This window comes from Eulemur rufifrons, chromosome 2 (genome assembly GCF_041146395.1).
Source record: "Eulemur rufifrons isolate Redbay chromosome 2, OSU_ERuf_1, whole genome shotgun sequence".
NCBI lineage: Eukaryota > Metazoa > Chordata > Mammalia > Primates > Lemuridae > Eulemur > Eulemur rufifrons.
In genome coordinates, this window is record NC_090984.1 from 106336233 (window position 1) to 106349412 (window position 13180).

At 34.2% G+C, this 13180-nt stretch overlaps 1 protein-coding gene across 1 annotated transcript in view; it reads right to left on the reverse strand.

The window, feature by feature from the left end:
- The window catches only part of CEP128 (centrosomal protein 128), a 340191-nt gene that overhangs the window by 247413 nt on the left and 79598 nt on the right, over window positions 1-13180 (reverse strand). Inside the window, exon 13 of the mRNA XM_069465188.1 lies at window positions 9471-9622. Coding sequence (XP_069321289.1) covers window positions 9471-9622 — 152 coding nt within the window. The remainder of the gene's footprint in view (window positions 1-9470; window positions 9623-13180) is intronic.

Here is a 13180-nt window from a genome sequence, read left to right on the forward strand (position 1 = left end):
GAAACAACAGACAGAGCCTTGGAGGGGGGCCCAGATATTGGACTTAGCAGACAAAGATTTCAAATCAGCTATTATAAGTATGTTCAAAAAACTAAGGAAAATCATTTTTTAAATGAAAGTATGAAAGTAATATTTTATCAAATAGAGATATCAGTAGAGAGAAAAAAAATATTTTTTAAAAATGAAAATTCTGGAATTATAAAGTATAATAATTGAAAGAAAAATTCACTTTTAAGTCTCAATAGTGAATTTGAGTTGGTAGAAGAAAAGAATCCACAAACTTGAAGATAATCAAAGGACATTATGCAATCTGAAGAAGAGAAAGAAAAATAAATAAATAAAAAGGAATATAGCCCTAGAGAAATGTGAGATACAAACATATATGTAATAAGAATACCAGAAGAAAGGAAAGGAGCTGAAAAAATTGGAAGAATAGCGAAAAACTTTCCAAATTTGAACAAAAATATTAATCTACGTATCCAAGAAGCTCAATGAACTCCAAACAGGATAAATACAAAGAGATGCACACCCAAATGTGTCATTGTCAAAATGTTAAAAGACAAAGGCAATAAGAAAATCCTGAAAGCAGCAAAAGAAAAGTAACTCATCATGTATGAGGGAACCCAATAAGATTAATATTTGACCTCTCATGGGAAATAATGGAGAGTAGGAGGCATTGGTATGACATATTCTAAGGGCAAAAGAAAGGCAACTCAGGTCTTATATAAAGCAAAACTATCTTTTAAAATTGAAGCTGAAACAAAGGCATACCCAGAAAAACAAAAACTGAGAGAATTTGCTGTTGCTAGTAAATCAGCTTTATAAGAAATACTAAAAGAAGTTCTTCAGGCTGAAAGTAATTGATATCCAAGAGTAATTCAAATCTAAAGAAAAAAACAGAGTGCCAGTGGAGCCCTGTTACTCCCCTACCCTGGTCACAGATGACTAAACCAACGGATTAATGATTGAACCCAAGACAGCCATCCAGAAGTGGCTCAAGTTTTTAGTCTTTGCAATAAAGAGTCTCAATGAAGACAGAGTCAAGTGTGGTAAAACGGATGAAATTTGTTTGCTCAATGAAGCCCAGCGAGACAGCTACCAAGATAGTTTCTTGCCTCCCTTACACTAAACACCCATTTGCGTTATCTGAGTTTCTTGCAACCTAGAAAGACAAACATGAGAATGTGACGTAATTGCTCTGTTATGGAGGATATGACATAACAACAGAGAATGGAAACTATGACATGACAGTAAAACAATTAAACATGTGAACTACACATCCACTGTTTCAGATTTTCAATCAGAAAATAACAAGTTCTATTTGAACATACTTTGTCTATTTTGTCTGCTGAGTCTTTGCTTTTATAAATATTGTACTGTTCTTGGAGGTCAGGGGCCATCTCGGTGCAGTAGGAATGGAAGAGCCCTGTCCCATTTCTTAAAATTCAGAGCCCCGACTCCTCCCAAACCATTCCCAAACCATTTCAAGTCTCACTATGAGTCTGCCTGCCTTAGTCAGTTCAAACTTTTATAACAAAGTACTATAGATTAGGTGGCTTATAAACAACAAAAATTTATTTCTCACAGTTCTGAAAGCTGGAAGTCAAAGATCTGAATGCTAGCACAGTTGGGTTCTGGTGAGGGCCCTCTTCTGAGTTAGTTGCAGACTGTCAACTTTCTTTCTATACCAGGAAAGAGAGCATGCCAGCTCTCTGGTCTCTTCTTGTAGCCGCACTAATCCCATTTATGAGGACTTCAGTCTCATGAACTAATTACCTCCCGCAGTCCCCACCTACAAATGCCGTCACATTGGGGATTAGATTTCAACACATGAATTTCAGAGGGACACACATATCCAGTCCGTAATACTGTCCCCATCCATGCTGCAAGGGCCTGGCTTTCCTACTGAACTAACACGTCAGTGCTAAATGTGAGTTCAATGATTGTCACTTTATTGAGAGCAAGGATTGCGTTGATTTCATTTGCATCCCTCTGGAATCCAGCACCAGACCAAATGCTTAGTAGGCTTTTAGCCTAAATTCATTGAATAAAAGATTGAATAAATTGTTTTGCTCATTGCCAATTACAAGATAGGAAAAACAGAACATAAAACCTGAAACCAAACCACATATTAAATTATTATAATCTAAACACAGACATGGATGGAAACCTCATAAAATTCTTTCCAATAATGAGAAAAGATGTCTACTTTTTTGTTAAAGTCTATCTATCCACCCAGCTCTTAATTCCAGTTATTATATATTTTGGTTGTAGTATTTCTAGTAGATTCTTTTCATAATTTTCTGTCCTCTGCTAGAATAATCATATGATCTAATTTCTTAATATATGTTAATCAGTATTAGAAAGTTCACTGAAGAGTCTATATGGCTATTTCTATTTCTTATTTTTCCATGTGCCTTGGTAGTATGGCGTGTTCCCTGATATTCCTTTTAAGTTTTGATTGAATGTTAGACACTGTATATCAAATTATAGAAATAATACAAAGCTCTGGACAATGGTATCTTTCTCCCTAAAAGATTTAACTTTTGTTTTGATGGGAAGTTAGGAAAGGGAACAGATAATATCAAAGCAGATTCAAAACTATGCTACAAAGCTACAATCTTTGTCAGTGGTAAGTATATTTTTAGTTAACCCAGACTCCTAGGGTTTAGCCCTTTGGCTATCCCAACTGAAAGTATGGGAAGTTTAGCAGGGTTCTTCCTCTTGTCATAAGCTCTGTTCAGTTTGTGAATCAGAAATATTTCAGGGGAAAAGAAATGCCAAATGTCAGAAGCACCACTCTGCAACTGCCTCCCCAAAATACTTGAACCCTCCTGTCCTTGCTGCTTAGATAGTTCTCTGATGCCTTCAAACACTTTTTTAAAATATATGTCTTAGTCAGCCTTTCTAAATTTTCACAATACAAGGTTTGTTCTATAAGTTGGGGGAAGGGGATGGGTGTATACCTACATGATGAGTGCGATGCGCACTGTCTGGGGAATGGACACGCTTGAAGCTCTGACTCGGGGACATGAGCAATATATATAACCTGAACTTTTGTAACCCCATAATAAGCTGAAAAAAAAAAAAAAAAAGCTGGTCTACCATTAACAAAAACAGAAACTGTTCCTCTTCCTTTAATCAGAATTGCTAAAAGTGTGCCTTATTAATCTTCTCTAAGGAAGAGCAAACTATAGACTAACATCATTATAGTTTCTCCCAAAATAAGACATTGTATGACACAAACACATTCTTCACCCAAATGAAATACTAGAAATTAACTACATTTAATGCATTTGAAAAAACTTGCTAACACTGACCTTTGCTTGTATTAGTCATGTATTGCTCATTAAAAATGAAAAGGATGTTTTTCTCAGTGCATATGACTAATTTAGCTTTATATTTTACAGAGATAATTTGTACAATTTTAACATTTTGTAGAGCCTAATGGACCTGTTGACTTTTGTTATTGTTTAAGGCTGAGTACAATCTCATTTCCTTTTATGTCGGGGTAGAAAACTGCCTGAAAACAAACATCTAAAAACCAATTTAGTTTGCTACTTAAAATGATATGCTATCAAATTAAAATCATTCTAAAGATAAGGTAACTATAAAGACTACAGGAATAACGCATGAACAATTAAATTTTGCTCATTATAAAGTCTTCTAGCTCCCTTTTAATGGTATTTGTGGTAGTCAAGAAATGAGTAATTACCAATTACTTAGATATTGTAAGAATATTACCCCATTTGTTTCATATTACCTATTTTTCCATAGCAATTCCTTAAATAATTATTCCCAAAGCCATATTTTATCTTTATAATTGCTTTAAATATTAAATCAATCTATGGCTAATATAAAGTTTATCAATACTTCATATTTTGTGAGAAACCTAAATTATCTGTTACTTTCTCACACTCAAATACACATACACACTCACACACCATGTACACACACAAAGCTAAGAATCACAAAGTCCTCCTTATTTAATTTACATGTAAAAGCATGAAGCAGAAATTACCATGATTTCAGAAAATAAGGAAACTTGAAAATAAATATTTTTACTTCTAAGTTACTTTATTGGCCACATTCAAATGATAAACTTTAATAAATATCAGTGGCCGGGCGCGGTGGCTCACGCCTGTAATCCTAGCACTCTGGGAGGCCGAGGTGGGCGTATCCTTTGAGCTCAGGAGTTCGAGACCAGCCTGAGCAAGAGCGAGACCCCACCTCTACTAAAAATAGAAAGAAATCATATGGACAGCTAAAAATATATATAGAAAAAATTAGCCGGGCATGGTGGTGCATGCCTGTAGTCCCAGCTACTCGGGAGGCTGAGACAGGAGGATCGCTTGAGCTCAGGAGTTTGAGGTTGCTGTGAGCTAGGCTGACGCCACGGCACTCACTCTAGCCTGGGCAACAGAGTGAGACTCTGTCTCCAAAAAAATAAATAAATAAATAAATAAATATCAGTGATATACTAAGGAGAAAGTTAAAATATTCAGTCCACTTCTACTTTTTGGCTTTATGGAAATATCCATGCAACTCAAAGAGTTATAGAAAATAGAAAAACTACCATCAAACTCCTAAAAATCCTATTTTTTCATACAGATGAAGGATCTGAAAATTAAACTAAGTCCTCCAGGAAGTATAAAGGTTTAGTAATAGGATTTTTACTTGTAGAAGATCTCTGCCAACAGCCATCTTTACGAAAAACTGAGAGTACAGAGCATTTATGGACTTACCAATTTGCCCCAATATCAGAATGAATTTGGTTAATAACAAAGGCAAACCTAATCTCTACTAGGTTCAATACCTTTAGCCTCTAACTACAAAGTTTTGCTGCCAACTTTTATTTTCCTTAGAATCTAATCTGGATGTTAAAAATTACTTAAGACTCATGTGATTCCTTATTTTACAACATGTACTTGGATAAGGAAGAAATTAAGATTTAAAAAAGCAGAAGAACAGAAAATTACAGCTAAAGTAATTAAAGTCTCTAAACCCTTAGGTTTCCAAAACGGGTTTAATCTTACTACTAAAAGTAATATTGAAGAGGGTATTATCATATAGCAAAGTGGCCAGCTTTATAGAAGAAATGCAAGAATTAAAAGAGTTTATGCTAAAAGTATAGTAAAAGAAACAACCTTCTGTTTCTACTGTACTAATTGTCAAAAAAAAGTTATTATTGATTATCATTTCTTTTTTCTACTACCCTCTCTTTTTTTTTAAAAAAAGTAAATTCTGACATTACAGTTCCAAGTTTCTGCTAATGAATAATCATGTCAGTTGTCACTCAATTATCACTTTCAACATTTAATCTAAATTATGTTCAGTACCTTGGTTTTTTTTTTTCTTTCTTTGAAGTTCTTCCTTAAATTTAAAAGTCAAATATTTTTCAAGAAGAGTAAGTTGATGGAAGATGGAGGCAGAGATTAAATTAGGGGAAATCATTGATCAAGGATGCTTAGAATTCTTATGAATACAAATAGCCTATCAAGGTTAATGAGGTTCACACTTGAGTTTAGAAGAAGAAAAAAATGCACTTAGTATTTTCTATGCATATACAGATTTAAGGTCTTAGGTAAAATTTGACAGGTAAATTATTCAAACTCAAATGTACCTTTCTTCCATTCTTTTTTTAATAGCTATATTCACTGTTTTTCCCCAGTGTAAAACAACTGCTTAAAATATGTATTCTGGATCAACAAAAACTATTACAATTAATGAGGCATAGCAACGATCCCCTTAAATACTGACAATTCTTCCAGAAATAAATGTGTTTTTAAGCAATGACTGGACAACAAATATTAGCTTAGCTTAAAAAAAAAAAAAAGCTAAAATTTTTCTAGAGTGTATTATTTCATTCAACACATATTGAGTAACTAATATGGGGAATACGTGGGAACACAGAGATAAAACCTGGTTCTTAACTCATATCCATTTATGATCTGAAAAGGAAAGGTCTAAATTCATAAGTGGCTCCTAGAATGCCACAAGTTTGAACTATAACATCAATGCACACTGGTAAATGGCCCGGAGCAAAATCTGTGCACAGCAACATATCAAAAGAAAAGGTAAATGTGAGGTTGAGCATCAGAGTGGAAGCACGGGAGAAGACTGTTAGAAAGACCGAGAGAATTCAGTTCAACACACTCCAGGAATAAAGACACAAAGTAAATAGTTAAAGGGAAGTGGGAGGTTGAGAAGCCTTTACTGTAGCCATGAACAAACAATACTTTAGACATGATTATTCACTCATTCTGTGATCACCAAGTCGTTTTTTGGTTACAATTCGAAAACCTAAGTACAGAAAATTGGGACGTTGGTACCCTGTACAAGAGAATAATGTTTTAATATCTATACAGGACTCCTACAGGGTAAATCAATGAACTGTCACTCTTTTATATACTGCTCTCTCGTGAGTTTTAGTGTTAACATGAGCCAGTCTCCTGGTCACATTAACTGTAAGACACAAAAAACTCAAGTTTCCAGATGTGAATACAAGACCTGGAAACATGATGTCTTCACCAAAGTAAGGACATCAAAATGGACTCTGCCTTGGTGACAGGGCAGCTGACTTTCTCCTGAATCTCCTTTTCTTCTTTAATTTGGCCCAAACTTTGAAATTTTTAAAGAAACAGGCCCAGATTACTTTAAGAGAGGGTGACAAGGGTGTCATGAGAACATTAATGACAGGAGCAAAGGGACTATTCAGAAGGAAGGGTTATCAGTTATAGCTGATATAATCCAAAAAACCTTCGGGAAGGAAAAAGTTTAGAATTTCCACAAAAAGCCAGAAATTACAGAAACAGTGAACAACTGAAACAAAGGCAAAAAAAAAAGGAGATGAGTAGGGAAGTTACAAAAAAAAAAATGAATTATTTATATGACCATATATGAGGTTTTATAGAAGACTTGTCAGAAAATCAAGGTTAAAAAGAAATATTTTAATGATTGAACATATCATAAGAACTGTTACTATACAAATTTCTTGGACCTAATAATCTCATCTTTTTTATTCATATTTGGTCTCTAAAAAGCAACTAGAAGAGATTAATCGCTATCTTTTAATAAAATGTATAAGGCAACAGCCCCATACTATCTGATATTTTCTAAAACTAAAGCAAAACTAAATGGTATTCAATTAAATTTCAATAAAATTCTCAACAATTAGAGGTTACAACTGAGTGATCTATGACCCTTATCTCCCACAAAGCCTGCACTATTCACTCTGAGAATAGCTCAGGAATAAAGATATTCAGAGGGCGTCCAAAAGTTATGAACAATAAACAAAGCTTAATCAGAAGTGTCACTAAATTTAAAACCACTGATGTAAATAATTATTTTATTGTTAAAAATAAGAAAATTTGGCCGGGTGCGGTGGCTCACGCTTGTAATCCTAGCACTCTGGGAGGCCGAGGCAGGAGGATCACTCGAGGTCAGGAGTTCGAGACCAGCCTGAGCAAGAGCAAGACCCCAACTCTACTAAAAATAGAAAGAAATTATCTGGCCAACTAAAAATATATATAGAAAAAATTAGCCGGGCATGGTGGCGCATGCCTGTAGTCCCAGCTACTCGGGAGGCTGAAGCAGTAGGTTCACTTAATCCCAGGAGTTTGAAGTTGCTGTGAGCTAGGCTGACGCCACGGCACTCTAGCCTGGGCAACAGAGTGAGACTCTGTCTCAAAAAATAAAATAAAATAAGAAAATTTGAAAAAATGAAACTAGTTAATGGTAATTTTTTCCACATATGAATGCTATCTTTCTGTGATGTCTTTTTCAATAGCAACTGAGAAAAAAAATCCTTCATTCTCCAAAAGGAATTTCTACCTAGAAGCAAGACAAACTAAAAACTTTCTACATCAATTTTAGAATGTCACCAGCAAGAGATAAGGAATTGCCGGGGTTTGTGTTCACTGCTATGTCTCCAGCACCTGGAACAGTTTGTGGCATGTAATAGACAGTCGGTAATATTTGATGTGTGAGTAAAAATTTCTCCTTCAATTGTTTTTCACACCCAAACCTTGCACAATCAACAAACTAACCCAAGAGAACACATACTCTTCCCCTACCCCATGTGAAAATGTAAAGAACTATTAAATTAAGACAAGGAAAACCCAGGATCCTTGAATAAGAGCATTAGGCTATTAAAAGCAATTTTTAAAATACTCAACATATTTCATATCTTTTTTTCCCAATTTATATGGAAAAAAGAAACAATGGGAAAGAAGGAAAGAAGAGAGGAAAGAGTCAACATATGGTTATGAGCAGCAGGAATTTTTCTACCTTTGAGATTTATTAGCATAGTTTTTTTAAAAAAAAAACTTAATTTTGGCAAAATAATCATATTTTAGCATTTTCATCACCAGGATCAAGGGCTAAAATAATAACCATGAAACAAACTTTAAAAGTCATACAATTACCATTGCTCTGAGACTATTTCAAGTAAGTATTTATTAATTGTGTAGAGGGATTTATAAGAGTATGTCAATATTTCATTATCTTTATAATCTGAATCTTGAACCAAATCTAAAAGACATTTTCTATTGACATGCTGACAAGATGAAAGAGAAACTCAGACTGAAGTAACATTAAATATTTCCTTTGGGTTATATAAAATTAGGTGCTTTTAACATCAATTTTCTACCTTTCATTATAATTTGGAAATCCTTCAGTTGCAACTTATTACAATTAGAACACAGCTTCCCTAATAAAAACAGATACATAAAAACAGATCAATCTCCCTTTTCGGAAATAGATTGATACATATCTATTTCCAAATGTGTCATTCATATTTGATCTAATCTGCATAATTATAATTTAAATTAAGTCATTTCCTTTTATGAGGTCCTTCCCTTTGATTTTTAATATATTCTGATAATTACTTCATCTCTGCTAGATAAAAGGGAAGCAGGAAATGGTAGCTGCCTAGTTACACTTCATTCATGATTATCACATCATACATGATTACTACACGACTCTAAATTAATGGAAGCATCACAACTTCACTTTGTGTAGAAATAGAGATTTGAAAACCTTTATGGTTCCAAAGAAGAAATAGCAATAGTACTTTTTCGCTATGCTTTCTGCCAGTTTCACCCCCAAAACAAATGATAATTCACTATTCTCTCTGATAAGAAAGGTCCCTTCTGTCTGTAGGAAGAGCTCAATTGCTACTAGAACAAAAATATTTTCAAATTTAACAACGGCAAAAGATTTGACCATAAAGTAACAGAGGGAAAGAATTCAGGTTCCTGGCTTTGGGGTCTCAAATGAAAGAGAAATGAATCCATTGGAATTTCTATATATAGCCTATATATAAGCAAATTAGTCATTAACATGACTTTACATTATCTATACTCAAACTAGAGTTCATAAAATAACACATTTATATTAAAATTTCATTAAGCAATTCCAAGAAATAAAATTAAAGTCTTTCAAATGCAGCTTAAAAATAGCAAAGTCACCTCTACTTGTGCCGCCAAATGTGCTTTCTCCTTGTCTTTTCGCTCCATGCACCGCTTCAGTTCCTCTAACTCAGATGCCATAGCATTGAAGTTCAGCTGCACTCTCAAATCTGACATCTGCTTCTCCAGATCCTGTTTTTCTCGCTCAACCCCTTAAGAGAAAATGTAAAGCGCAATGGTTGTTCTTTATTCACAGGAGAATGTACTTTCAAATAGTATTGAGCCCTGATATTTTACTATTCTAGCTAAAATAATCCATTTATTGGCACTGTCACTCAACAGACTCTGCCAGTATATTGTTCCAAGTCTCATACAGTTTTCAAAAATATACATTGCTATATCATCCACTATTATTCCACTTTGGTACTAAAACTTAAAATGTTACATTATGCCTAGGCACAATTTATTTCAGGAAAATCTCACATTTTTTTTCTTTAATTTTCCTCGTATCTCTATAGTATCTCTAAGCAGTAAAACAAAAATACAAGAATTGTCAATGAAGCTACTCCAACAAAAGTTACTGAAATCTACATAACAAAATGCTTTTCCTGCCATATAAACAACAACTGATGCTGTTAAATCTGATTGTGTATGACTAATTTACTAATTTTTACTAATTCTGGAGACTATTACCTGAAATTATATCATTAAACAATATAAATTGACTCAGTATTTAATTCAACATGAAATATTTGAACTATGATGCACAGGGTACTATAATACCATCTTCAAATAAAAGACGAATAACATAAAAACTCACCCTCAAAGAGCTTATATTCCAAGAATAGAGACAAAGACATAAAATACTTCCCTGAGTCTAAAATATTAACAATTGCAATGTATACTGTCATTTCAAAACTACTGTTTTTCTAGTGGCTTCCTTTCCAAGAAAGGGGGAAAAAAAGAAAAAGAAAACATGCCTAACAAATCAAATATATATATCATTTATAAAATACATCTCAACTTCAGAAATATGAAAGTGTTCAAAATTAAACATATTGGAACGTAAGACATGGGCATTTCAACAGCATGATAACAACATTAACAGATACAAGAACATTACACAAAAACAGTACAAAGGATAGAGTGATTAACTCTCTATCCTGGTGACAAATTAAGGCAGAAGGAATTGAGAACTAAGTTAGATTTCAAGAATGAAGGCACAATTTCACCAAGTGAAGGAGATGGAGTTGGGCTATTTTTTAGGGAAGGAAACACCATAAAGCCCAGGGGTACAAAATTGTATTTAATATTCGAGTAACTGCACACATGATAGTTCTATATAGCTAACACGTATAAAATGAGGGTGAGAAGAAGGAGAGTTAGCAGAGTTTGTGTGTTCTTAGGGAACTTAGAATTTATCCTACTGACCAAGGGTTAGGAAACATTTTCTGTAGAGGATCAGATAATAAACATTTTAGCCATATGACTGTCACAATTACTCAACTCTGCCACTGTATTGCAAAAGTAGCCCAGATAGTGTGTAAATGAATAGGAGTAGCTATGTTTCAACAAAGTTTATCAAAACAGATGGCAGTCTGGATATGGTCCATGGGCCCTAGTTTGCCCACTCCTGCTAAGTCTCCAATCTGAAAATATATATATTTATTTATGCATAATTGTACTTATTTTATAAATATATATATAGTGTGTGCATGTAACATGTCTCAACAGTATGTATATATATTGATACATATTTCATGATATATCTAACATTAGCATGAGTATACATTGTATAAAATAGGAGGGCATATATGTATACATAGATATATATACACACTTTATGAAACATGTATATATTTGGTATGAAGATATATGACATTTTGGTATGTTTCAAAATATATATACATACGTGAAATGTTAGTAGAGATAAATATACACACACAGACACGTATATCATACATAATAAAACATTTATCAAAATTAAAACATTTAAAACATTAAGCATAAAATATAAATAGCATTACAAACAGTCTCCTCCCGAGTCCAGAGGATTGTCTCATACACTCCATTTTGGAGAACACTTAGGTCGATATAGCATAGGGTGGCAGTTAAGAGCTTAAGTTTGAGAAAGCAAAGATTTCGGTCTGCTACTTCCCACATGGGTGATCTTGAGTGGGTTACTCAATCTCTGTTCTTCAGTCCTTTTTTTAATCACTAAAATAGATGTAGGAATACTACCCTTCTCAAAGAAGAGTAGTATGAATTAAGGGAGACAATGTAAGGTGAGAAGCACAAGGCTTTGAGTGCAGTAAGAGCTCAATAAATTGTAACGAGAGGTTTTAATCAAAAGAGTTTGTGTCACAGCAGGGTACCTTCAGTAGTAGTAGAGAAGACAGATTACAGAGGAGCCAGAATAAGGTAAGACAGGTTAATAGAGTAGTACAGGTAAGATGAAGCATGCCTAAGCTGGGGCTGTGAAAAGAAGAAAGAAGATGGGGCAAATTCAAGAGATACCAGAATGTATAAATAGGCAGGATATAGGGACTAATTAGGTGAAGGGGAGAAGGAATAATTTTGATGCTCTTTGTGTTTTAGGCTTGGATATCTGGATGGAGGCTGATGCTATCAATTGAGACAGGAAACAAAAACAAGTTTTGAGAAGGGGATGAATTCAGTTGTAAATGTGCTGCCTGAGCGTTCTGTGGAACAGCATATGGAGGTGTCCAGTGAGCAACTCCATCTGGCGGGCTGAAGAGTGAGTGGAGCTAGATGTAGGGATTATCATTTATAGGTGATAAGTATAGCATAAAATTAAATAACAACCCCCAGGGGGAAAATACTAAGTAAGAAAAGCCATGAACAGAATAGTAGGCAAAACCAACATTTAAAAGACAAACTGAACAAAGAAAATATTCAAAGAAAAAGAATGAAAACAACTAAGGCGGACAACTAGGAAAGCCTAGGCGCATCAAAGTCAGTGGAAGAGTTTCAAGAAGGAAGAGGAAATAAACAGGTGACAGGAAGATAGGTAATACAAAGAGTCCTTTGAAACTGACTGAGGAGATCACTAGAAACAGGTAGAATCCATTTTGCAGTGGGCAAAAGAACAAACAGCAGCTCAAGTGTGACAATGAGTATGATTTCTTATGCAGAACTGTCTTTAAATAATCCATATATTCTATAAAGATAAAAAACTCCATAATTATTCAAAGAAGAGGAATTGTTACATTATCACAGTGATAAGAGAACTTCCAGATTTTTTTAAAAACCTGGTAAGTAGTTAAGAAAAGTTAGATTTTTCTAATCCTCAAAGATATACACCAAAGTTAACTAGATTTATGAGGTATCAAAGCATATAACAAATGCGCCAGTCTTTTTTCAACAATTCCTATGAGTATCTTTATGAAATCTGATGAATAATCTAATAGTTTAGGATTTTACTTTTAAAAATAAATGATATTTGATGTCAAATGATATTTAAATTGTAAAACCGCATGAAACCTAAGTGAATATGGTTTGTTTGCCCCCACCAAATTGCTCCTTGAAATTTGATCCCCAGTGTGGTGGGATCAGGAGGTAGGGCAAGTGGGAGGTGTCTGGGTCATGGGGGTGGATCCTTCATGAATGAGTTGGTGCTCTCCTTGTGGTAGTGAGTGAGTTCTTGCTCTCTTGGAACTGGATTGGTTCTAGGGGAATGGATTAGTTCCCAAGAAAGTGAGTTGTTATAAAGCCAGAACGCCTCTTGGGTTCAGTCCCTCTTTACTCGT